The sequence below is a fragment of the Ciona robusta genome, chromosome 7 (assembly GCF_009617815.1).
Source record: "Ciona robusta chromosome 7, ASM961781v2".
Classification (NCBI taxonomy): Eukaryota; Metazoa; Chordata; class Ascidiacea; order Phlebobranchia; family Cionidae; genus Ciona; species Ciona robusta.
Window position 1 is genome coordinate 6,142,370 of NC_143241.1, and position 27,036 is coordinate 6,169,405.

At 32.4% G+C, this 27,036-nt stretch overlaps 4 protein-coding genes across 9 annotated transcripts; 2 read left to right on the forward strand and 2 right to left on the reverse strand.

Moving 5' to 3' along the window:
- The first annotated feature begins 367 nt into the window (after positions 1 to 367).
- On the forward strand, positions 368 to 13,966 carry LOC149734184 (solute carrier family 2, facilitated glucose transporter member 5-like). Of its 5 annotated transcripts, none has more exons than XM_089881447.1 (12): positions 377 to 707; positions 1,386 to 1,490; positions 3,084 to 3,236; positions 3,678 to 3,853; positions 4,275 to 4,399; positions 4,821 to 4,919; positions 5,145 to 5,324; positions 5,604 to 5,791; positions 6,270 to 6,380; positions 6,805 to 6,982; positions 7,401 to 7,528; positions 7,961 to 13,966. In XM_089881447.1, exons 1-12 carry the CDS (start codon positions 693 to 695, stop codon positions 8,156 to 8,158), a joined length of 1,656 nt encoding a protein of 551 aa, XP_089737573.1. In that variant the 5' UTR covers positions 377 to 692; the 3' UTR covers positions 8,159 to 13,966. The 5 variants fall into 5 exon arrangements, with proteins under 5 accessions (XP_089737577.1, XP_089737573.1, XP_089737574.1 ...); XM_089881448.1 differs by having other exon boundaries at positions 3,084 to 3,221; XM_089881451.1 differs by lacking the exon at positions 6,805 to 6,982 and having other exon boundaries at positions 368 to 707; positions 7,961 to 8,100.
- LOC149734185 (uncharacterized) lies at positions 9,167 to 12,880 on the reverse strand. The gene is made up of 5 exons (XM_089881459.1): positions 12,596 to 12,880; positions 11,735 to 11,898; positions 11,260 to 11,435; positions 10,680 to 10,795; positions 9,167 to 9,581 (listed from the first exon to the last, which is right to left on the reverse strand). The coding sequence occupies exons 1-5, from the start codon at positions 12,878 to 12,880 to the stop codon at positions 9,345 to 9,347; spliced, it is 978 nt and encodes a 325-aa protein (XP_089737585.1). The 3' UTR covers positions 9,167 to 9,344.
- On the forward strand, positions 13,945 to 22,000 carry LOC149734186 (putative E3 ubiquitin-protein ligase makorin-1). 2 transcript variants are annotated; one of them, XM_089881454.1, is made up of 12 exons: positions 13,945 to 14,181; positions 14,559 to 14,684; positions 15,034 to 15,105; positions 15,571 to 15,659; positions 16,192 to 16,294; positions 16,351 to 16,453; positions 17,253 to 17,342; positions 18,221 to 18,345; positions 18,613 to 18,723; positions 19,268 to 19,418; positions 19,751 to 19,972; positions 20,243 to 22,000. In XM_089881454.1, exons 1-11 carry the CDS (start codon positions 14,024 to 14,026, stop codon positions 19,964 to 19,966), a joined length of 1,344 nt encoding a protein of 447 aa, XP_089737580.1. In that variant the 5' UTR covers positions 13,945 to 14,023; the 3' UTR covers positions 19,967 to 19,972; positions 20,243 to 22,000. The 2 variants fall into 2 exon arrangements, with proteins under 2 accessions (XP_089737580.1, XP_089737581.1); XM_089881455.1 differs by lacking the exon at positions 15,034 to 15,105.
- A 518-nt stretch (positions 22,001 to 22,518) lies between these two features.
- Positions 22,519 to 26,810, reverse strand: LOC149734187 (uncharacterized). The gene is made up of 9 exons (XM_089881460.1): positions 26,658 to 26,810; positions 26,299 to 26,389; positions 25,810 to 25,916; positions 25,276 to 25,429; positions 24,871 to 24,952; positions 24,104 to 24,248; positions 23,603 to 23,687; positions 23,035 to 23,253; positions 22,519 to 22,717 (listed from the first exon to the last, which is right to left on the reverse strand). Exons 2-9 carry the CDS (start codon positions 26,347 to 26,349, stop codon positions 22,637 to 22,639), a joined length of 924 nt encoding a protein of 307 aa, XP_089737586.1. The 5' UTR covers positions 26,350 to 26,389; positions 26,658 to 26,810; the 3' UTR covers positions 22,519 to 22,636.
- Positions 26,811 to 27,036: the final 226 nt, after the last annotated feature.

The following is a 27,036-nucleotide window of genomic DNA, read 5'->3' on the forward strand; positions in this document are numbered from 1 at the left end:
CAATTTAGACAAACCGTTAGTGACCACGGTAGAGCAATATCTTAGGGGTTTTGTTCAAAAACCTCCACACCCACAACAGTATTGCATAGTATGAGGGGTTTGATGTTGGAAACCTAAATCTCATGTTTCCTGGTCGTGTTTTAACATAACACACTCTTTTAGAGTCAGAGAGCACGGTTGTATAACCTATAAATTTTCCTGTTTACATCCAAATGGGACAAGCATAAAGAATGAATATATAAACCAGCATCTTACCCGATTTTACCATATACCGGTGTCTTTCCCCACTCTGACCGGTAAATGATTAACTAATAGAGTTGTTTAGTCAGTGTTTGCTTGCGTAACAACTTTGTAGAAGCTGGCAACGTGTTATGGTGGTATATTCGTGCCTTTGATAAGTTTAAGTAATAGAAAATAGAAAAAATCCCCTCTAGTAAACATATACCTGAAAAAATCGTAGAAATGTAAATATTTAGGCAAGTGACAGGTCAATAAAAGCGAACGGATACATAAAGGATATTTACGTGAAGAAATGTACATGTTTCAGCACGTTATAGTTAAATAAAAAAGCACCAGCACATAAGATATTGTCAGTTAAATGTCAACACACTACCAATATTACTGTACACATTACAAAGGGTTAGCATTGTATAAATATGATTAACCACCTTGTAGTGTAATACAACGAAAACATGGGTACATCTAAGGTAAGTTTGTATCACAGGTTTTACTTATAGTAGGGTGGGGGAAACGGGATACCTTTAGCACACAATATCCAAATATCTAGAACGTGTTTTAAACAATTTAACAATGGTTTATGGGTGAGTTGAGGGTACGGTTTTATAATTCTTTAAATTTTTTGTTTGCTATAAAATGGGACAAGAAAATAGAATGAAAGTGTGACCCATCTCCCCCACCCCATCATATTTACCATGCATTAGTGTCCTACTCTTGTCTAACTAGGGCGTTCGTATAATCTTTCTTTGTGCACGTTTCCCGCGCTTTATTGAAACTACAGCGTGTGTACGTTTCTTCTGGTGTTATTCTAGCAGAGACCTCGTTACAAACCTTAATTCATATTGTTCAGGACAATTAGTACTTTTTACGATCATGTTTGCATAAACACAGGTGGTTATAACACATTTGAGTAATCAAAACCCACATATTTAGATCAAACATTCGGAATAGGAGACACCAAAGTTACAAAACGCTGCTTTAGATATTTCTATATAGACGTATTTTGCAGCTAGATAAACAAATGTAGACCTATATACATTTTACCTTGTCGAAGCATTACAAACTACATGACATTTGAAACATTTAAAACAACATTCCATTTACAATATTACAAACAACTTAACATGATTTTATGTTGACATACCCAGGGTCACGGGATAACCTTTCCACTCGTCCTCGCGGTTCTGGTGACAGTAATTGGAAGCACATTTCAATATGGATACAACATTGCTGTAATGAATGGGCCTGCCAAGGTAAATGCCAGAAATAGTTTTTATTCGTTTTGGCAAGCGTGCAAATGTGAGAACGTTCGGCGCCGTGGCAAAGTTATTATAGAACGCTCTCCTCTAGACCAGAGGATTTGGGTTTAAGCCTCGACAGTGTCACCGTTGTTGGCGGGTAAAACACTTAACCGCAATTGCTCAAAACTGGTAGTCACGTATGGATTGTCTGAATAATGATGATTTCGTGCCCATTCATTTGATTATTGCTCTCTCGTCCTGTCTTTTTAAAATTATTTTAAAAGGGATTTATATGTATAGGGGTAATACTAATTTACGGGAATACGGAAATACGGGAACGACGGGAATCGCAATCTAATTTACGGGAATACGGAAATACGGAAAAGACGGGAAAAACTGCAAACTAATCTACGGGAATACGGAAACTGACGGGAATGTGTTTTAAGCTTGTTTTAAGCCTACCTACGAAAATGTGTTTTATACACATTATAGTTACGGGAAACCTACGGGCATGTGTTTTAGGCTTGTTTTAAGCAAATTACAGTTACGGGAAACCTACGGGAATGTGTTTTATGCTTGTTTTAAGCCTACACCAGTTACGGGAAGGTTACGGGAATGTGTTTCAAGCATATTATAGTTACGGGAATGTGTTTTAGGCACATTGCAATTACGAGAAACCTACGGGAATGTTTTTTTATGATTGCTTCAACTTTCAAGCCTACACCAGCTACGGGAATGTGTTTTTAGGCAAATTAAAGTAACGGGAAACCGTCATGTATATTTTAGATTTGAAAATATTGGGCAATATATGCTTAGGTGTCCCATCTTCCCCCACACTACTATATTATGAGAGGAGTATGTAAGAACACTATGACATCATTTATTGTTTTGTACAAGAAAAATATGTTTTCGAAAGACCAACTTTAGCGGGTAAACAACATTTATAAAACCATTTTCTACATGTTACGCGGTCTATACTAACTTTGGTATTACCCTATGTATAGCAAAGAGATGTACTCTTTTTATCGGGGAAATATTCAAGTATAGTTTTTATACAGTTACTGTGTATATAGTGGTTTCATAACCCATATGAACGGTATGGGCTACACAAAAAGACACTTTTTATTAACTTCAAACTAGACTGTCCATATAGAGTGATAGACCATTGCTACAGCGTAGGCATTTATAAATTTTGGCTACATTAAAATTAGACACACGAAAAGTTTCTATGAGGTGTAATACATTTATGAAAGCAAATGTTAATCAAAATATGGGACTAGTGAAGAACCCGCAGTACGTTACAGATCGGGCTGGTAAAAGTATTTTAGGGGTTGTTAGTTAGGGGTCACAGAGGGTTCTTAGTTAGGGGTTAAGGGTTAAATGGGTTAGTAGTTAGTGGTTAGCAAATAACATAGGGAGACGATTCTTTACTAGCACCAAGCCACGAAAAATGATAGCCAACTTTTTGCCAAGTGTTATATTTCTTGTGCAATCGCTGCAAATATGTGAATAATTAACAGTATCAAGCTCAAAGGTTACTCAATAAATCATTGCACTTGTAAACAAGTTTAACTTGCTGTAAAATATTACCGAATACTATGGCAGCTGATGCAAGCATACTTCTTCGAAGGAGAGGAAACGATAATGGACACCAGCAGCAATATTTCTGCAACCCGCGTGCCATCATACACCTCCTACGTAACTCAACAACTTATTGCTGAAAATGAAACAAATATTCAAAATGTTACAAATTTAATTGTAAGTTTAAATTTAATCATTTTAGTTTAAAACAAATTTTAATGTGTTTAATTATCTATAATTTTGTTTCTGATGTGTTTTGGGACCCGTTTTGCTAAAATAACTTTAATACTTGTTTAAAACCGTGTTTCCCATAGATTATTTACAGAAAAAAATACAAAACTTGAACATTGGTCTTTTTTTTAAATGAGATGTAATAATTATGCATAAGCTCTAACATGATCCATTTTTTAAATATAGTTTGATGGAAAAAGATGATACACTTTTTTTTATTATTTAGTAGGTAAACAAAAAACATTCAAATAAAACTGTATCCTCACAACTCCCATAGACCGTTGTTAAATGTTTAAAAAATAATCCGGATATTTGGATATTATGTGCTAAAGGTGTCCTGTCTTCCCCCACCCTAATATATCATAATATTATCTAACATTTTTTTAGGTTTTTATGAACTCTTTCACTGAGGCTGGGCCACAAGAGAACAATCTGCAAGAAACTGAAACAATTGTATTAACAAGTAGTGAAAAGTTCTTGTGGGCGTTCACGGTTTCTATTTACACAGTGGGTGGAATGATAGGATCATTTTCAACTGGAATTTGTGTGAAAAAATTCGGCAGGTATTGATAGGGATGCTTGCTACATGTGAATGTAGTTTGTAACATTTTGCATGGAATACAATAATGGTTATAAAAATTTAAATATATACAAATATATATATATAAAACTCAAAAAATTTGCAGATAGTTAAAAAAACTATTTAAGAAAAGAGGCACAGAGTGTGGAAAATAAACCCTGTGTTATATTGACTGCTGGTGCTCTGCCATGTAGGGATAAACAAGTTACATTCATTTATTCTTTCAATATCTGTGGGGCTATGTGACCTTGAATAAGACAGATGGCACATATTGGCAATTGCTTCCCGTAAGCTTACACCAGGTGTATAAAACAGAACACTCGTGTTGTAATGACTGTTGTTTTTCCTCCACGCAAGGATATACAAGTTACTTTCATTTGTTATTTTTATATAAACAATGACAGAAAAGGAGCATTGCTTGCTTCTAACTCACTTTCAATTGTTGGTGCAATCCTCATGGGAACAAGTAAAGCAGCAAACTCACTTGAAATGATAATCATCGCTCGATTTTTACTTGGAATTTTTGCCGGTATGTGCTATTCTATGCTCTTTCTTTTATTACACATTACTTAAGTGTTTAAATCCTGATATATATATATAGACACCACACACGTGGTAACTGGCATGAAACAGAACACCTATGTTATAACAAATGAACCCAAGGTTTATGGAACATAGCACTCACATTATAACACTGATTTTTTGCCATGCTCGGATAAATAAGTGATGCTATGCTATAACTCTTATTAATAATGATACTTTGAATTTAGCATTTTTTAAAAAATTTTTTAAGCAAATTTTAGCCTCGCAGGTTTTTTTTGCCACACAGAGATAATTAAATGATGTTATAGTATATAAAACTCTAATTAATGACAACACTTCGAAATTACTATTTTTTAATAATATTTATTTAAATACTACTATCTAACACATGTTCATTTTACATTCAGGGTTAGCTACTGGTATTGTGCCTTTATATTTGGGTGAAATCTCTCCCAAGCGTATAAGAGGAGGCTTGGGTGTGGTTAACCAATTATCTATAACAATAGGTATGTTTTCAATGCAATGCATTTAAATTGAAATAGCTATATATATATTTTTACTGTGTATAAGATTATGTTTTAAAATAACTGTACATTAGACCATATTTTAAAACGTTAACTGTAAATTTGATCTTGTTTTAAAATGACATCTCTAAATTAAGCCATGTTTTTTAATTTTAACTTTGTTTTTGATCATTTTCTAAAAATTCCAAAATGTTTATTTTTAAACAGGAATTCTGTGCGCTCAGCTTCTAAGTTTAAAAGAAGCATTGGGCACTGCTGAGTTATGGCCTGTACTGCTTGCTTTCACTGGTGTCCCATCAGTCATTCAGTTGTGTGTATTACCATTCTTACCAGAAAGCCCAAGGTGTTTGCTGATTGATAAAGACAGAGAAGACTTGGCGAGAAAAGGTTAGAAATACATGGGGGTTATGGGTTCAAGGCTCGTTGCTGCTACCATTGTTGGCATATGTGCCTTTTGGCGTATGTGTTTTTGAACAGGACACTTAACATCAACGCTCCTTACAAAAAAAAATTAAAAAGTGCAATAATCACCCACAAAGTTACATACTTGGTAACTTGAAAGTGAGCACAGGGTGTATAAAACAGAACCTCATGTTAAACAACTGTTCCTGCACACAATGCGAGAATAAATAACCTATATTCGTTTATTTACATATTGCATTACAGCTCTGATATTTTTCCGTCCCACCCCTGACGTTGGGGACGAAATTCATGAAATGCGTGAAGAAGCACGCGCTGAATCTGCAACTGAACAACAAACCGTGATTATGGTGATTAAAGACAAAACTGTTCGATGGCAACTACTGTCGATTGTTTTTATTCAATTTACTCAACAGCTGTGTGGAATAAATGCTGTAAGTTTTGGGATTTTTAAGATCTGTAGATTATCTGAAATGAGATGTATGGAACAGAACACTCATGTTATAACAACTGTTCTTTTCCGCCTATGCAAGAATAAAGCAAGTAACATTCATTTATCTTTACATAAACATAAACTCCTCTTAAAACTATATCTGAATTTAATTTAATTAAATACCGCTTAATATGAGTTAATTTATACTGTTTTGTGGGTTTACCAGCCACACTTTTATTGACACTTTTTCTAAAGTAGTTTCACCTACAGCTTGTGTATAATGACTATCATTTTGTTGCTCATCACCATCTCTTTCTTTTATAAATTAAAATTAACCTAATTTTTGTTACTGTAATAAAAATGTTTATCTCTTATGTTATTTTTACACTATTCTGATATGCTGTAATTTTATAACAGATATTTTTTTAAATTTATATAATATGTTATTTACACTCTTCTGATTCACTTTTTTGTAACAGATATTTTTCTATCTCAACACCATCTTTGAAGCTGCTGGTGTAGCAGGGGATGCTCAAAACTATGCTTCTGTTGGAGTTGGTACAGTCAATGTTTTCATGACCGTTATATCGGTACGTCAGTTATAACTTTTTATTCTAATACTGTAGAGTAAGATGGGAATCCGTTCACTCCTAAATTCAATATTTTCTGATCAGGTTTTAAACAATTTTAACAACACTCTTTTAGAGTTGTAAGGATACAGTTATATATTTACGTAAATGTTTTTTTCATTTACCACAAAATTGGACAAGAAAGAGAATGAAAACATAGACCATCTTATAGGAAAATGTATACCTTTGTGTGCCATCTTCCCCCACCGTTCTATATAAAGTTTTATTATATCTACAACATTGCTTTTTTTTAACTTTTTAAATCAAATGTTTGTTGTTGTTTAAAAATAATCATATATTTTTACATGTTTTAAAAAAATTAATTTATCAATAAAAGTTTTGTTATTTTTAATCAACCATTTCTAATATACTGTATCGGATATAGGTGTTGCTAATGGACAGACTCGGACGGAAGTTGTTACTTGCGGGTGGCTACGCGGTTGCTGGGTTATTCTGCATAATTATGACAATAGCATTAAATTTACAAGATCAAATTAGTTGGATATCAAATCTAAGCATTGCGTGCGTGATTGGGTTTATTATTGGGTTCGCAGTTGGCCCAGGTTTGCATATGTGTTCTAAACTTTGTTTAAAATATAACTTGTTTAAACAAAAGTCGCTATAACACGGGTGTTCTGTTTCATACACCTCGTGAGTTACCATGTATGTAACTTTGTGGATAGTATGAGTTTTTTTTAGTTGTTTAAATTGTAAGTTATTCAAAATGAATGAATTAATGTAACTTTCCTTATCCTCTCGTAACTTGTTTTAATGACAGTTGCTATAACACAGGTGTTCTGTTTCATACACCTCGTGCCAGCTTACGAAACCACATGTGTAGCTTTGTGGATATATATTTTTTAAGATTTTTGATTTGTCTAAATTGTCAGTCATTCAGAAATAAACAACAAACTTTATATATAGAAAATGTTTGTGCGTATAGGTATAGATTGTAATGTGTGCCGTTCCATTGCTTTACAGGACCTGTACCTTGGATACTCACTGCAGAGTTGTTTAGGCAATCAAGTAGACCCGCTGCATCGGCAATTGGATGTGGTGTGAATTGGACATTCAATTTTGCGCTTGCTCTCGTTTTCCCCTTCATGCAGGTAAACTTAGTACTTGAATAAATGAATGTAACTTATTTATTCTCGCGTGGTCGGAAAACGACAGTTGTTATAACATGGGTGTTCTGTTTCTACTGATTGTTAAGGTTTAAGGCTTGCTGCTGCTACCATTGTTGGGAATGACACTTATTGACAGAGTTATCAGCCATATTTTTAAAAAAAACACAAAACCAATCACCCACAAAGTTACATAGATAGTAACTCATAAGCGAGCACAAGGTGTACGAAACAGAACACCTGAATTATAACGGCTATCGTTTTCCGACCTTGCGAGGATAAATAAGTTAGAGTAAAAAAATTACATTTGATACAATTTTTAAAAAAAATGTTTTAATATTATGTTTACGTATAAGACAATAATACTGTATTAGCATTCAATATTTAACATATATTTTTCAATACGTTTGCTCTTAGGACGGCATGGGGCCTTATGTGTTCATATTCTTCTTATTCATTTGCGTAATTGCAACTGCGTATGTAATAATCATCATACCTGAAACGAAAGGGAAAACATTCCAAGAAATTAATGGGTTGTTCGCGAAAAGAAATAATGTGAAATTATCAGACGTTGAGATGGAAGAATCAACCAGGCATATCGTTCGAGAACAGTAAGGGGTAAGATGGTCCTTAACAGTTGGCACGTAATATCCCATATTTCCTGGTGCTGTTTTTAACAAATGACAGCTTTCTTTTAGGGCTGTGAGGTTATGGTTGTATAATTCTTAGAATCAAATAGGAAGAGAACATTCAATGAAGGTGTACCATCTTACCCCTTATAACTGTGTAGTAAAAATAACACTGCTAACTGTTTGGTAATTCCCAAACTGCAACATGCTAAATAATAACAATACGTCATTTTTTTAAAAGCATTTAGACATTGTCGAGTGAAAATCGATTTTTTAGCTTTCTATTTTTAATTGTAAGCAGTTTCGGTGATATAAAATATTTGAAATAAAAATAATCAAAAACAGAAATTTCATTTTCTCAACACATTTCGCCCTAGTTAGTTTTATGTAGGAATTTCGACTTTCTAAAAATTACCAGTTAGTATAAACCAGGTTTATTTTTAATAAACTGTTATAACCTGCTGTTTAATTCAAGATTCAAACATCTTTAAGCTATATTGTACTGTTGGGTAAGGTGGTAACCGTTGGCACACAATATCCCATATTTCCTGATTATGTTTTCAGCAATTAACAGCTTCTTTTGGGGTTTTAAGGGCACGGTTTTATTATTCTTTGAATAATATGTGTTTACTACCAGCAAATGGGTGGGGGGTTGAATAAATGAACGTGTACCATCTTACCCCACCCTGCATTGCTAAAAATACAACGCATAAGCGTTTGTTCATTTCAAACCTGCACTTTAAAACCCTGTAAATAAAAACCAAACAGTAAAAAGGTTTAATTAATGAAGAAAACTTGTTTTTAATTGCGTGACTTGTACAACGACTTTAACACCCATCCCCGCTTTTTTTGGAAAAAAATGTTTTATTTTTTAGGTTTTACGTAGCGCTGCTCAGTTTCCTAAATACCGATACAGCGAAAAGCAGCGGCAGGTTTCGAACCTAAACCATCTTTTTTTAGAGTTTAATAATTTGCTGTTTAATTCGAAATATCACGAAATTCAAGCGTTTTCAATGTACATACAAGCATACGTGTAGCAAAGCTTTGTGAAAATCAGCAGCGTGTGTATACAAACGGACAAAACAGCAAATAATTTTTGTTTGAAAGGCAATTTGTTCAAGAGTTTTTTCATGTATTAACATGGCAGCATAATTTATAATTGTATATATGAACTAGTTGTTTTTTCGTGCATCCTCTTCAACACTATCTGTTCCATTTTTTTTATTTTCTGAGTTTCCTGAATTTTTCATTTGCCGTGGGAGAACTTTTGTCCAAAATCCAAGTTTCAGTTCTTCGGGGAAAATGGAATATACCCACGATTGTACCATGTGGATCCAGTGTCCGCTGGTACAACGCTCATGGCCAAGCTGTTTTAAACTTGCACGAGCAAACCGTTCAGAGTCAATCACCTGAAAAATTTGAACTCTCAATCAAACAAACCTGGTAACTCGTAAGCCCGCATAAGGTGTATGAAACAGAACAACCGTGTTATATGACTGGTTTTCCGGCTACGCGAGGATAAAGTAAAAACGAGGCGAAAGATGGGACAAAAACGAGGAAGATAAGACACCTTTTCATTCTTTTTTTCTCGTCACACTTGGTAGTAAACAAAGAACATTCAAAGAGTTATAACCGTATCCTCACGACTCGTTTAGATTAGAACAAATTCGCAGAAATTTGGTAACTCTTAGTCTAAATTCTTATGTACAAGACCACCGTGATGGGACGAGTAAATATAATAAAAATATGCACCATCCCCCCCAGTACCCAACTATATATATATATGTAAAATACATGGTGTTTTTCCGCAATACAAATATAAAAGAAAATGTTGAGTGCAAAGCGAACGTGAGCAATTGAAGCAACGTTTCACTTTTCGTCGTAAATCTTTCACCATTTTTTAATAATAAAATAAAATTTGCAGACCAGTTAATTTATGGGGAGATCGCTAACCAAGTACAGAATGATATCCATGGTCAACTCCTATAGTCATTTCAACACGTTCAAATTTAAGACTTGCATATAAAAGACTTTAAATGGTGGGTTATTTAATTATTATTTCATTACACTTTTCAGAGCTGTATTACAATCGCCGCTTATACTATAATGAGGAAAGTACTGTGGAGTAAGATGAAAAACCAATACTTTTTGACAATAAACAACGCTCCCAGTCGCAGGGCAGCGGTTTTATAATTCTTTGAACATTTTTCTTTTACTATGAAACGAGACGATAAAATAGAATGAAAAACTGTACTATTTGAACCCAAACTACTACAACAGCTCTGTCAGTTTGAATTTTAAATTAAAACTTTTGTGCTAGGAAATCTTGATAATAAATATTACAATCATCGATAGTTGAATGAATGTATAACTTATGCAATCTTGCAGCGCGGGGCAACGACAGTCGTTATAATGCATGTGTTCTGTTTCATACACCTCGTGCCCTCCTATTAATTACAACGTCCATACAATACATAATGGACAACTATAAAATAGTGGATACTTACAAACACGCTTTCCGATTGATCTTTGGTTTTATTGGAAGAACCAAGCACTTTCTTCACAGCTAACGGTTGAACTGTCATTATGTCTATTTTGTCCTCATACTCGCAAGACGCAGCAACTAAAATATAAAGTTGGGGTAACATGGGACATGTTTCATTTTAAGATTGCGGTAATGTGGGACAAATTTTGTTCGTATAACATAATTCTTTTTGAAAACGGCAATGAAGATCCGATTAATAAAGTCACCGAAGAGAAGGGAAATAGCAGCATAACATGTTGGGTGCAACAGCCACACTTTTTAACTGACACTCTTTCTACACTTTTTATCCACATAGCGTGTTTTAACCACTGTCCTTTTTGGTGTTAATTCCCTTTTCTTCGTTCTTTAATTAACATGATCTTCGCTATCGTTTTCGAAGAGATAAATTACAATTACGTTATGTCTACACGACAGTTAAAAACTTTTATTATGTCTTTACACTATAAGGATATTGCAGATTCGTTCTATGTAACAAACGTAAAAAGAAAATAGTTTATAAGAAAATATTTCATAACACGAAATACATTATATTTTATAATTACCGGAGAATTGTCTCAAAAAGGCTTTAGCTCCGGATGAGATAGCCATCCCGGGTATCGGTTGGTTCGCGTTTTCACCGCCGATAATTACAATTGCGCTTCGATGGTAACGGTGTTGAAGTCGTGGGATTAAATGTTGGCTTAGTAACACGGGTGAAAACATGTTTACTATCATGCACCTGTTTAAATTTAAGATTTATTTTTTACATCCAGTGCAGTGGAAAAGTGGTTGGTGCGCCTGCCTTTAGAGTTTATGGGTACCTCGTAAGCCGGCACGAAGTGTGTGAAACAGAATACTCGTGTTATTACAAACATTAATAATTGTGTAATGTAAAATAACAACACGGATGAATATACATAAAGTATTATTTTATTGAGAACAATATTGGGTTTGTAAACACGTGTCCTTTTTTAACTTGCGTGTCCATTTAAAAAAATAACTTGCGTGCTCATTTAAAAAAAGAACTACTTAACCTACTGCCTATTTCTTTCCGCTGTTTGTTGGTGAAATTTTCTGGACAAAGCGACCAATCCGACTGCATGGATGACAATAGAAATATCAAGGTCTTCGATTTGACGCAATAATTCCGTGTAAAAATCGATGTCCCCTGCATTACGAAAATCGGCGATGACTGTTCGAACCTGTGTGAAAGTAAATGTTTGTCAATAAAGGGCCGTGGCAGTCAATTTTTTAAGTCTCAATTAAACCTACATTCAATTCTTGATTTATCAATGCCTTTTTTTATAACACCCGTCGCGTATTTTAAAAAATATTTAAACTTTAACGTTATTGGGTAACACTGACGTTAAAGGAGCGTGGCGTAAAAAAACGTTGGGAATTCGTAAGCGATTTTTGTCATAAGCTTTCAAATGTCGAATTTGTATTGAAGTATTACTTAACATTTACTAATCGCGGTTTATTATTATTAACAAATCGAACTACTGCTACCAATATGACGCCAATAAAAATAATAATTCAAAGTTTTCTGCATAAATTAAGATACAAAACAATCCTTAAAGATAAAGTAGACTATTAGGCAAACTAAATTTAGAAAAAAAAATAAAAATAAATTGGGCCTTAGGCAAACTAATATTGCCTCCAGAAAGATTTCGTTTTAATTCAAGCGTTGGAATGTTAGCGTCACAGTACACACACAAAAAAGGTTCACAGATGTAAATGTATATCGCCTGTAAAGTGTGAGTGTTCGTCACACGGCGCGTTAATCAAATACAAGCCTGCAGCGCGAATCAGCTGCGAGAACTCTTGCCTTGCGGATAATAAACTGCTGGGACAAGATTAAAAGATTTAACGGTAAATATAATCAACCTCGCACGTTACCTTGACGCCATAGCGAAGAATTAGTAAGTCTCTCAGCTTGTTTAACATTTCGATGTCTCTTCCAATTAGAATGATGTTAAATCCGCTCCTTGCCAGCTGTACCGCAAAACCATACCCTGTTGCAGATGTTGGGGCAGTGACAATAGCCCAAGTTCCGTTACCGTACCTTTTGGCTAAATCATAGCCTTCTCGTAGGAAAAATTTTCGCAAGGAAACAAGCATTTTTAGGAGATATACAGAAATGCATATACTACCAACAAACGCACTCACAGAATACACTATCATTTTAAATCTCCTATAAACCTATGCAAATAATTTCTTTTGTTACAATAACAGTATTGAAGTATATGGCCCTTTATCTTATTTATTACACTAAAGACAAACCTTCTCTCGTAGCGTCTGAAATGATAACTGATGTGTTAATTAAATGGAGCTATCATATCTAGCATTACAAATCTTCACTTATCTGTAGACTTACAAGTAATCTCTACAGTCGAGTTTAATGATTGACAATCGTTTATTGTGTTTGTTCGTGACTGTGTCTCTACAATTTAATCTGTTGCGTCTCCTACATAAAAAAGCTACAATTTATAACCAGCAAATATTCAGTCGCACTCTTACAATATTCCAAATAAAGTCCACAGTTTTCAGGCACCGAAATAAAGATTTAAAAGTTGAATAAATATTTACACTACATCGTTTGTTCGCATCAGTCACGCCATTCTGTCTGCTCTCGTTTTATGAAACTTTTTTCAGGCCAAACTGGGAAGGCATAAGAGAGTATTTTGGGTTTATTGCGTGGCATTAATTTGACTCGTATTTTGAATAAATGTCTGGCTTTATCCTCGCGTGGCCGTAAAACGACTGTCGTTATAACACAGGCTCGTGCCAGCTTACGAGTTACCATGTATGTTACTTTGAAGATGATTATTTTTTCGGATTAATTATCGTTTTTATAAATGTCTGACAGAAATACATTTTTAAATAGCATAATTGGTATTGTATGTTTTATTTTATATAAAAGCCCAACTTTAATTACTCCCCGTTTCTTGTTTATATAACTACTTTATGGCGTGACGTCATCACCTTCAACTTTTTCTCTTATCAGCTGGTTAGGTTTGTGACGAAACAAAGCAAGAAGTTTGTTTTGTTCGAAGACGTCTAAGGGCACTGTCGAAATAAATTCATTTTTCGACAACGTTCAAATTTTAAACAGCAATTTAACGCATTTGAAGGACTTACACTGTATATATACTGTAAGCCAATGCATATCTTTATTTTAGTTAGATACTAACTAACGTATTTATAGCAATTTAACGTATTAGGATTACTTATACTGTAATCTAAGTCAATGCATATCGTTGTTCTAGATATTAACGTATATGTTAGAACGTCCAGTAGGCACTGTTGTGGTTGTTGGCTTGTTTTATGCTTCTGCTGTATATAGGTAGTTTGATAGTTTGCTCTGTCAAGTTTGGTTCAAAACACCACAGAAGAAATCAAGATAATAAACCAAAGATGGCCTCGTCAGGACAAAACACACCTTGTCACAACAGTCAGCCTTGGACAAAAAAAGTTTTATGCAGGTATGTTTTGTTGCTATTACTAAACTATATTAGTTGTTATAGTTTTTTGTCTGTATGTAAAATTGCTAATTTTATAGCAATATTTAGTATTTTTATACGTTCGCATTGACTTGATTTTGGTCATTACGTATTTTGTAGCACAAAGAAACCTTGACAGAATCTCTAAAATTATGATTTTAACTTTTTTTACGGATATTTTCTTTATTGAGAACTACTGGACTCTACAACTCTTAACTAATAACCCCTAACTACCAACCTCTAACACTTTCCACCAGCCTAATATATAGCGTACCAGATTCCTCACTAGATTCTTCACTAGTGCCCAAATACAATTATGTTTAATGTTTCCAAAAAATATGATTTGAACTTTTTCACAGATACTTCCTACATGGAGCTTGTAAATTTGGTTCTGAATGCTCGTATTCACATGACACTAAAGCTCAAGCCAATATGGTGTGTCGTTATTATCAATCTGGACATTGTTCATACGGTGACCGTTGCAGGTAACTATCAGCTTATGCTGATATACAATTGCCAAGAAAGGCCTGAGGATTTATTGTTTAGGCTATTTTTGCCCATGATATATAATTCCCAATGATTTATAATTGCCCCAAAAAAGTCTGAAGATGTATTATATAATATATATATATAGGCAAAATTTGTATTTTCGATAAAGTTTCTTGCATTTTTTCATGAAACAGTATTGATAATCTAAATCATATCCAACTTATAAACTGTAAAAATAAGAATTGGTTGTCCTGAAAATGTTTGCAAATCACTAAAAAAATACTTTATACAAGAGTTAAGGTTTTAATTCTATATAAATATATATTATGTTAAATTTATTAACAGATACGATCATATAAAACCAGACAAGGGGCGGAAAACTATTAAAGCAAAGTATCCTACTGACAGCATCATTATGTAAGTCAAAATATCTAGTATGCATATACGATACTGTTGCAAGACAAATGTAGACCGCAGTGCTAGTTTATTATAAATTTGCATTAATCGATTGCGTTAAACATTGACAGAGTAGCCTTGGTGTAATTTGTGGTGCCTATTGTTTGTACATTGTAACATTGACGCTACCAAGGGGTTTAGTCATTTCTCATTGTATTAACATATGTCAATCATGGTGTAAAAGGAGTGTTTTAAATGAAATAAGGAAGGTTTTCTTAAAAAATGAAAGTTGCTTTTTGTGGGCATAGTTAAACCCCCTTTTTAAGTAAAAAGATAGGGTTTTCTTTAAATAAAATTTGCACTCTATGTGTACATTTAAACCCTCGACCCCTTTTTTCTGTCTGAATAGTAATAAAATGCTGAATTTTAATATTATAACTTCTTTATTTTTGGCTGAATTTTAATACTGATTTTTTTCAATTTTAGCGACTCAACAAAATATGAGAACTCATTGACTGGTGCTGATTGGGCAAACGCTGTCGAGTTTGTTCCAGGAAAAGAATATTCACCGAGAAGTAAGTTTTCCTTTTTATATTTTATTTACCCATACCCTAGAAAATCACATCTAAAATCTATACACTTTAAAAACTACAACTAAAATCTTTACACCTTAAGAATGCCAATTGCTGTTTTTACTTGTAAAAAATATAATGCAAAAATTTTGACAGATTGTGTATTAAACCTTAAGAATACATTTAACATATGGATACGTGGGCTTTTCTTACACTCCAAAAAAAAATTTACAAAATCTACTAACATAATCCTTATGTATATCTGAAGGCACTATTAGTAATTAAAAATATTGGCTTTTTTATATTTAGTCAGATAATTTTGCCATTTTTTTGTTTAGAATTGTTCAATGCATTTTTTGTACCATAATTTTCAGTAACTAACCTTTTTTAACTTAAATATTTTTTTGTAACTTAAAATTACTTTTTTAATAACCTAATTTTTAGTAACCAATTTTTATGTGACCTTGACTTTGTTGTTTTTTTAGTAACTACATTTTTAGTAGGCTATATAATTAATTAAATATTTGATTTTCAGCTTCAAACACATACAGCTCTGCTTTAAAAGAAGGACTTGAGTCATCAACCTCAACAGATAAATATAACGATTTGTGCCCATTCGCTCTCAACGGTGAATGTGTGTAAGTATTCGCTACGAGCATTATTGTACGCAAACTCATTCGCTTTTTTTGTGCAGGAACGGCGAAAATTGTGCATATGTTCATGGCTTGTTGTGTGATATGTGTTGTCTGTACATTCTGCATCCAAGTGATGTTTTACAGCAGGAAAAGCACAAAGAGGTAACTTCCTTTACAGTTTGTCACATACTGAGTCAGCTGGCTGTATCACAAACAATAGTATTGGCAGAGATATAACAGTAATATCAAATATATATCATTGTTGTTATTTTAAGCATAAAAAAGAGTCCAAACAACTGTATAATAAAATAGATATATTTATTCTATTTAAAAAAGAGACTAAAGATGCCATTTTGGCCAAATGTATATAGTTTATTATACAATATGTTGGACTTAATTTTTGTCCAGTACATTTTGTGTAGCACCAGATCCTTACTGTATTTTTTTACACGAGATTCGCTCAACTCTATGAGCACCAAATCAGGGTCTGGTTTCGTAATTTTTTACAATAAAACTTACACTACCCATCTATATACAATTAGAAGGTTTTTACACTCTAGTAAATGGTGGTGCTAAGTAGTTAACACAGTTATAAAGGGGTTATGTGTGTTGTAAAACAACTGCAGCAGTTACAACATAATCTGTCATAATAACATGTAGTATTATGAGTATGCAACATTCTAACTAGCACAACGTACATACACATTAATGTTTAATCAATAATTTGCATATATCTATGTAAATATAACTTACACATGCTAAAATGTGATGATTAAATACATAAAGTTTATTGATACTGGAAGTTTTCATAACAATTTGTTACAATACCTTTAAAATGAAGATACAAGTACTATTATTATAGGTTTTTATGTAGAAAACAAAACAACAACAGAAAACTTATGTGTTGATATTTCTGTATACAACTTATTTTGTTTTTAAATTTTTCACATCGTTTTAATAGGAATGCATTAAATACCATGAAGAGGACATGCTTGAATCGTTTAAAGTTGCTGAAAGCAGGGAAATTGCGTGTGGAATATGCATGGAAGTGGTAAGTACTATGTAGGCTGTTAAGTGTTATGTATGTACAATGTAGGCTTTATGTATGTACTATGCAGGAAACGCTCCGAACTGTATTGAAATTCAATCATGTTTTGCAGTTTTTTAGTAAAATATCAATTCAGTTACACACGAATAACCGTGGCGGAATTTTATGTACAATTTTGCAAGCATAACTATTAGTAAAGAAAAACAACAGTATACAAATTTAGGTATTGTACAGTACTGTAAGACTGTAAGCAATCTTGAAAATGAAAAGCTAGTTTGCAATACAACTTGTCATAAGACCTGTTCTACATTTCTTTTTTGCTTGCAGCGTCATATTTCTAATAACTAAACTGTTTCACAATATGAGTAACTGAACTAATCCAATTCCATTGCGTATGAATATAGGCCATAATATGTAGGACTTATAATACTGAGTTCATTAATCTTTGTTTCCTATTTATCTCCCCAATAATTTCAGACTATTTAATCCTTATAAATCTGTATGCTACATAGAGAATAGTTTATTAAATTAATTAATCTTTTAAAAAAAACATCCTTTAAAAAAAATTTTCTTCAATTTGTATCAGATGTATAGTAGGGTGGGGAAGATGGGACACCTTTTATTCTATTTTCTTCTCCCATTTGGTAGTGTACAAAGAAATTTTTTATAAATATAAAACCGTATCCTCACAACTCCTATAGACCATTGTTAATCGTTTAAAACGCCATCGGGAATCAGGGTATTTGGATATTATATGCTATAACAATATATGTAGTACTTTGTATAAAATTGGTATACTCTCAGCAGCCCCTGAAGTTCGTTATGTTACCCCAGTTTGGAAAACAGTGCTCGTAGTAGAGTAATTTAACATTTTTCTATAGGTTTGGGAAAAAGCAGATGAAAAAGACCGAAAGTTTGGGATTTTGGAAAACTGTAATCATACTTTTTGTTTGGATTGCATTAGAAAGTGGAGAAGTGCCAAAGCGTTTAACAATACTGTTGTAAAGTAAGTTTTACTGCCCATCATAAAAAGGGTAATAAAATGAAAAACTTCAAGATTTTAAGACCCTACTTTTATCATTGTTTCATCTCAATGAATGCAATGCAGTATAAAAACATAATTAAAATAGATCCTGCATAAAAACTAATGCAAAAAACACAACATCCCAAAAATTCAAGAAAACTACTTATTTTTTAAATTTAAAAAAAATGAAAATACCCTATGCGTAAAACACGTCATTAACTAGTCAAGAATATACTCAATAATCAACAGAGCATGTCCACAATGTCGAGTGTCGTCATCATTCGTCACCCCAAGTGAACGCTGGATTGAAGATAAGGAAGAAAAAAAGAAGCTAATTCAAGGATATAAAGATCATCTCAGGTTGTTACTCATATTATGTGTGTATCTGTATGGATATTTAAAATTAATGTTATTTATAGCAAATTTTAGATTGAAAGAACAAAAAAAAAATTAAAAAAAAATTGACAATTTAATTTTTAAGAGTTTTTGTTGTGGAAATGACAAAAAAACGAATTATTTTCAATTTTAATAAACCTAAAATAAAATTGACTCGGGTGATAACTTCTATGATGTGTGCATCTGTTTGAGAATTAGAATTTAAATTTAATTTACCGAAATGTTAGTCAAAGATAAAAACATAAAATTGGGTCAAAATTCAAATTAGAATATAACATAAGTCAAAATTCGAATATTTATTTAAAAAATGTTTTGTTTAGTAGTTTTTTAATAGTTTTTGTTAAGGGAAATATAAAAACATAAAATTGGATTAAATTTTAATGAGCTTAAAAAATGTATTATTTTAATTTTTAAATTTTAAAATAATTTTAACTTGTAATATAATTTTAAAATTTATTTTAATTTATTTTTACTTTTTAATTTTTAAATAATTTTACTTTTTTTACAGCAACAAAGCGTGCAAGTATTTCGACCAGGGTCGCGGAAAATGTCCGTTTGGTGCAAATTGTTTCTATTTGCACGCATACAGTGACGGTAGAAAGCAAGACCGAAGTAAAATACAAACAAGAAATGTTGTGGATAGCAATGGTAGAGCAGGGGTAAGTTTTTAAACGAACTTTTTTCTAAAGCTGTTTCTTTGTTTGAAACTTTAGTGGTACCTTTAGATCACTTTTAAGCATTTCTGTCACTACAAATTTTGCTGCTTTTTATGTTTTGCAGTTTTTTTTGTAAAATATTAACTAGTTTGATAAAAAGAGAGCCAAACAACTCCAAAATTTAACATCAAATACACCAAGCATATTAATACGACATGGGACATAGGTGAAAAAGTACAGAATAAGATGTAGCTATGTTCAATCGAAAAATTAAAAAGTCTTTTTTTTACAATGTAGAAAGTTGGTATGCCCTTTTAACATTAATATACACCCAGCACCTTGATTTGAACACTATATGGGACATGCTTGGTGATGAAGACAGCCACGCGGAGGATCACGCTCGCCTCATGAACCTCCTGGATGACGATGCCGATCTTTTCGATCTCTTTTATCTTCTCGGTGACGATACAATGTCATCAGGAGACGAATACTCGTTCGAATATCCTTACCACTACAATGGGGGGGAGGATTTTTTCACTGATTCTGACTGAGTTGAGGTATTGTGAAATTTTCACATAGATTTTTTTGTAAGTTTTTTTTAACAGTAATTTTCAGTTAATAATGTATATTATAACAAAATAATTTGTAAAACATATTATGACTAAGTTGGGGTAATTTGAAACAACATAAATTAATTTTAAAAATTGTTTTCACGTTTAGAAGATTATTTACAATGAATTTGGGCTATGCCTGGTAGCAGAAGTAACAGAATATTTTTGTAATATTATGTATCGTTTATTTCACAAATAAAATATTTCTTTTTGCAGGATTCTTGTTTCAGTGTAAATACGTTGTATTGTGTTTGTGTGCTCTTGTGGCCGTCATAGCTTTTGCTTAACTCTATGGACAAGACAACAACTGGAGATTTTATCTGGGAAATTTCAGAATAAACTCATGGATATGAAGCGTGAAAAAAGGCACCATGGATGACAGAATCACGTGATTAAACTGGTTTTCGCACACCTGGTGTTGGAAGTTGGAGGCTGTACTACTAAATATTTTTAAGCTCACGAATATGAAAAGCGTGAAAAAAAGGGAACACGAATGACGGATCACGTGATTGAACTGGTTTTTACACACCTGGTGTTCTGAAATGGAATTCGAGGCTGTACTACTAAATATTCCTGCAAACTGTGTCTCAAATTAAGTTTACCTATGCATAACACTCTGGGTGATAATGATAAATTAATCCGTGCTCCCCCTAAGCAAATTTCACTGTGCCCAAGTTCTCAGATTTAATTTTAAATGTGCCTTTCATTTTCTTAATAACTCTGGTGTGGTTATCTTCAAGTTCATACATAAAATGCATCGAAACAAAAATGGCAACTGACCAGTATAAACGGATGCCTAGTTAAAATACAACTGATGCAATATATGGTTTTCTTTTTTTCTTTAATTTATGATTTCAAATTTATTCCCGATTTTAACCTGTTCCTGTTTTAAACCAACACTTCGCAATCAAACTTTTTCCTTTATTTTAAAAAACCAAGCCTAACAAAGGCTTTGTAGATATTTAAAACTACATTGGGTAAAATTGAACCTGACCTCTTTCTATTTATTTGAAGTGCAACTCCCAATTTTCTTGCAATTATTGAAACCCATTTCGTTTACCGCCAGTGTTAATATGTTGCATTCCCCGCTTAGGCAATTGATATAACTAGTACACATATGAAACATATCAACAGTTACTACCCTTAAGAAAGCCATAGCAGCTTTATCTTATTAGTAAAACCAATGTATCATAGATTTACATTTCTGGTCTTTTCCATGCTATACCTAATACATTTATCTTCATATTCAATTTTCTTTGGTAAATATGTCGACAAATTGATTTTAATATTTGCACAAGCATTCATTCTCTGTATTATGTCTTCACACTAAATACCAGCAGTGCGTCGCAGAATGCATTTTTCATTTAAAGTCATTTTATTGTTTTTAAATTAAGCCACAAAAGTTGCAATAATCAATTATACAACCTATGTGGAAAAATGCAGCTTGACTGATTTCTATTTAATTGCCTTTTCTCTCGCAGACTGTCACTGTGAGAAAACAAACAAAAAAATAGTTTAAAAACCCACTTAAACAGCACTGTGATCTGGTTACTTTGTCAAATCTTTCACCTAGCTCAAAATCCTTCCATTTCGAAGATATTTTTTTATGGTACGCATGCTAGCACGCACTGCTGGAACCAACTGTTTTGTTCAATTTTCAATTTTTAAAAAAGCTTTCTTAATATTTTACCACTATTGTTCCCTCTTTGCCACTGGCCACATAGCAACAAACCCCCTTTGTAGAAAATTGTATGTTATAAAATGCCAGTGTGGAAGCATACGGTCACAAGTATTGTATTATATTGTGTGATATTGTATTCTTGTATATTTGTTTTTACGAACAGCAACACAAGGGTGTTTGAATCTTTTCTTTTGAAATTTGTTGATTAATTCTTATTTACTAAAAGGATAAATGCTTGGTGAATGAATTGGTGCCAATGTGGGCAAATGATCAATAAAAGAAGTTTGGAAAAAGTTGTTTTTGGTGTTTCGTGGTTCTCAAACTGTACATCACAATATCTTTGTTTCATTTTTCAAACGTGTCTTGGGGTAATAGGCAAATCTTCGCCTAAATCCCAGAACCCATATAGAATAGAAATGTATTCAAAACCTTATATATTCTCACATATAATATAAACTGTATCAATACAGAGAAGGGTGAAAAGACGGGACACCTTTTTTCATTCTATTTTCTCGTCCCATTTGGTCGTAAACAAAGAACATTCTAAGAATTATAAAACTGTATTCTCACGACTTGCATAAACCGAGATCAGCATAGTATAGTGGGGTGGGGGAAGATGGGACACCTTTAGCACATAATATCTAAGTATCCTGATCGTGTTTTAAACAATTAACAACGGTCTAAGGGAGTCGTAAAGGCATAGTTTTATAATTCTTTGAATTTTCTTTATTTACTACCAAATTGGACGGGAAAATAAACTGAACAGGTGTCCCATCTTCCCCCACCCTACTATACATATGACAACTTTAAATTACATTTCAGATCCATAATTTTTTTATTAAATTTTCAATCGCACAAGAAGATTAAACTGTACATTGAATAAACAGAAGAAAAAGTGAGTAGTTTGGTCAAAGCTCATGTACCGATTTTCAGGTGACATTAGTAGCTGGTAAAAGTTCTGTTGTAACATTTTCATGTTTTCTTTGCATTTCTTTCATTTCACTCATCATCTGTTAAGAGAATAAGTGTCAGTTAGAAAAAAAAAACACGCTTTTTTGTTTTTGGAAATGAGGCCTTTTATGTATTTGTATTTGTTTTTTTGTGAGTGAGGTCTTAACAGGGTTGGGAGAAAATTACCTTAGTGAGGTTGTTTTATACAATTCTTAAGTTTTAACATTTTTTTGTACGAAGTTTATGTGAAAAAAAACAAAACTGCAACCCTTAAAGAAGGTAGAAAAAGAATATATAATTCCCATTATTCTACCCACTACTTTATACAAACCAGTATACACCCTGTGACTATGTTTAAATTTAAAGATAAACACACCTTTAGAAAAGTTTCCACTTTTCGCTGTAGATGATGCATTGTGTCCCCCAAGCGTGTGAATTTAAGTGTCGATTTTCTGCAGTAAGTTTCATAATTAATGTCATGAGTTTGTTGGTACGTTGTTTGTAGTTGCGCAAGATCTCCAAGCAGAACTTGAACTGAACACGTCAATTTTTTCATCAATGAACCACACTGATTATTTTCAAGGTGATTGGGATTCTGAAGAAAACACAAAACTTTTAGTCATGAGAATTTGGTTATGTGATTCTTTACATATTCTTTGTTTACTACCAAATGGACAAAAAAAGAACAAAAATATGTCCCGTCTTTTCCCAACCTATTGTATTACAAAAATAAACTTTTTCACTTATTTTTAATTTTACAATTACATGTATTTATAACACAATCCAAAAACATAACAGACAAAAATCCCCTATTATAAAATCCAAGATATAAATTTTAATACCCAAATAGCATCGTCAGTCTTTTATTCAAATTTGAGATGAAAAAGTCTAGTCTGAGCCAAGTTTTGTTTTATGCTAGGCGGAATATTTAATAAAACACCTACCTCTGCAATATATTTATTCAAAAGTGCCTTATGTTCCTCTAATTGTGTTTCTAAAGTCACAACTGTTTTTTCAATTTCCTCTGTGCTGTGTATTTGAAAAGTAATTTTAAAATAATTTAGGTATATATATATATATCTTTTTTTTAAAGTATTTTTTTTTAAACATATATATATAGCAATGAATGAATGTAACTTGGTTTATCCTCACGTAGCCAGAAAACGACAGTCGTTATACACATGTGTTCTGTTTCATACACCTCCTGCCAGATTACGAGTTTTAGTTTGTGGGTAATTGTTTTTTTGCTGTATATATTTTTTTACGCATGATTTGAAATAATTGTCCCTTTATGAGTCACAGACTCACAGCATATGACTAATTTTAATAAAAAAAAATACATAAAATAAAAAAAAAACATTATAGGTAAACAGATTATTAAACTAAAAAGCTAATTATGGATAAGCCAATCATAACAAATATATAAATACATAAAAATTACATACGAAGTTGTTTTTCCATTTAGTTTTGAATCTTTGCAGTCAACACTCAAAGGCAAGTTTGTTAAATATTCAAATTCGTTTAAATTACAATTCATTAACAATTCTTCAAGTATGATGTTTCCTTCTTCAAACTTTGCTGTATTTGGGTCTGAAATTTATAAATAATTCATTTGTTTTATGTTATAGTAGGGTGGGGTAAGACGGGACACCATTAGCAAATAATATCCAAATATCCTGATTCCTGATTGTGTTTTAAACGATTAACAAACGTCTATGGGAGTCGTGAGGATAGGATTTTATAATCTTTAAATGTTCTTTGTTTACTACCAAATGGTAAGACAAAATAGAATGAAAAGGTGTCTCATCTTTCCCCACCCTACCAAGTATAATGTTTATGTTAATTTAGCTGGGGGGGGGGGGAATATTCACAATGAAGTTTTTGTGCAAGGTGTTACATTTTTTGACACAACTTAAAAATTAATAATCATATAGACATACCTACTATGCACATATACATATCTTAGTTTTTTTACACTTCTTATATTACAGATGTTAAAACTATTAAATACTATGTCTACAGCATATATCAGGTAAAAGTTTTTTTTGTTAATAAAAAGAAAATTGAAAAAAAGAAAAAAACATGTAAAAATAATAAAACATTAGGAATTATATTTTGGCTAATTTACTTGCACACAGTGCAAAGTTTTGTTACATACAGTGACATTGAAGATGTTAACTGATAATTTGGGGAGGTAGTATGAATAACTTACCTGTTTTTTCTTCATTAACGGTCAATACAATACCTAAAAGATTTTTCCAAAATTCAAGTTGAGTTTCATCTGATGCTTTACCCTGGTAGGTAAGTAACATATTTAAATATTGTATACAAAAATATGTAGTAGGGTGGGGAAAGATGGGTTACCTTTTCTTTTTATTTTCTCATCCCATTTGGTAGTAAACAAAGAACTTTCAAAGAATTATAAAAACGTGATAACATCAAAATCTAAACAATGCTGAAAATAAAAGGAAGAAATATTCCCCAAAAAAATGAGTTATACAAAAGATAAAAAAATCTTCTTTCATTTAACTGAGGTTTATAATACAAGTATATTATTCAATGAAATATGCAATAAAGGTACAAACACACCAGACAGAAAACTATTCAAGGTATCTACCCTGATTAAATCATAGTCTTTCTCATGACAAAGACCAAGAATATCGGATGAAATCTCCGTAAGAAGTTGTACTCGACCATCAATGTTAAGTTTTGATGGGTTTACTCGATTTGATTCGTAATTTTCAATCTTTTCCGTTATTTCTTCATCAATACTTGAAATACAAAAAAGAATAAATTAAATTACTAAACAACATTTCTGTTCCTTTTTATACGCCAGTCTATATGCTTAAATATCAATACTTAATTTTTAGCAATATCAACTATTTATTACAATGGTCCTTAAAAAAGCTGGCACCATCAAAAACTGTTGTTTTTAACTATTTTTAGGTTTGAATTTTACAGAAAAAAGTTTAAAACCTGTTTAGGTTAATTTGGCGAAAAAAAGTTTAAACTCTATTTACATATAAATTTGACAAAAAAATGGAGGTTTTGGTCGCTACACCCTATTTCTAAAGTTGTCCAACCCCCTTTTGTCCAAAGATTACATGCAAAAAAAACAAAAAAATGGCATATGGTAGAACAGATTACTAACAGGGAAAGCACCCAGGCTAGTACTCTCATTCGTTGAGGACTTTGATGCAACAAAAGTTCTTCCATATATGATACCTCCATGTTGATTGTGAACGGACATTCAAGTATCTGAAGCATTAAATATAACAATATGAGAAAAGTTATATTATTTAAATCGAATTAAAAAATAAATTGTCAGTACAGAATCAGCGCTGTGGAAAAGTGGCTAGCGGCCTTACTGCTAACCCAGAGTGTCCGGGTTGAGGCTCGGTGCTGCTACGTTTGTTGGTATGTGTCTCTGGCCAAGAATAATCACCCACAAAGTCAAACATATGCTGTAACTCATAAGTAACCGATGTATGTGAAACAAAATACCCGTGATATACCGACTGTTGTTGCTCCGCCTTTGAGGATAAATAATTTAAATTCATTTATTCAGAACTACTGCAGAATGCAGATAATAGATATACAACATAACTGGTACAGTTAATGGCAATCATACAAAACCAACCTCAAACGTCCTCTTTATATCCAACATGAATGTTTCCTTGTTAAATCCCATGTTGTGGTTTATAGATTTCTTTTACTTATAGTAATGTGACCTAAATAAACGAAAAAAATGTCATATTTTTCCTATCATTAATTACTTTATTCAACTTTTCTTGCAATTTAAACAAATGTGGTGAATTTTATTAGTAAACACCCAAACAGTAAAATAATGTATTAAAGAATTAAGAAACATGTTTAGCTTATAGTATTTCTGCTAAAAGGGTAGTATTTTTAATATAACAAAATTAGTGGACTATAACCACTACATACAAGATAATAGTAACATCTAACATTCATTGCTAAATTCAAAATAAACCTTACTTTTGGCGATTCGGTGATATCCCTAGTTTGAATATTTCGTACTTTGGATTTTCGCGGGTTTCCCCTTTTTTTAACAACAAGAGAGTTAACCTTTAATGAACGGGCTCGGATTATTATGAATATTTGGTAAAAAACAATGTACAACACTTATTGTACATTTCTGGAAAAGTCTGTTCAGTTGCAAGAAATTATGTCAATATATTTAATGTATGTTGGCTTCATGCAGGCTCTTCGTGTCGCGAAAAAAAGTAAGCTTGAATTGCCATTATTTACATTAACACGTGTCCATCCATTAAGCTTGGGCTGTCTTGTTAATTGCGTTTTTATAACAATCAATAATCCACTTAAAAATAATTGTGGGTAATATAAATTGGTAATA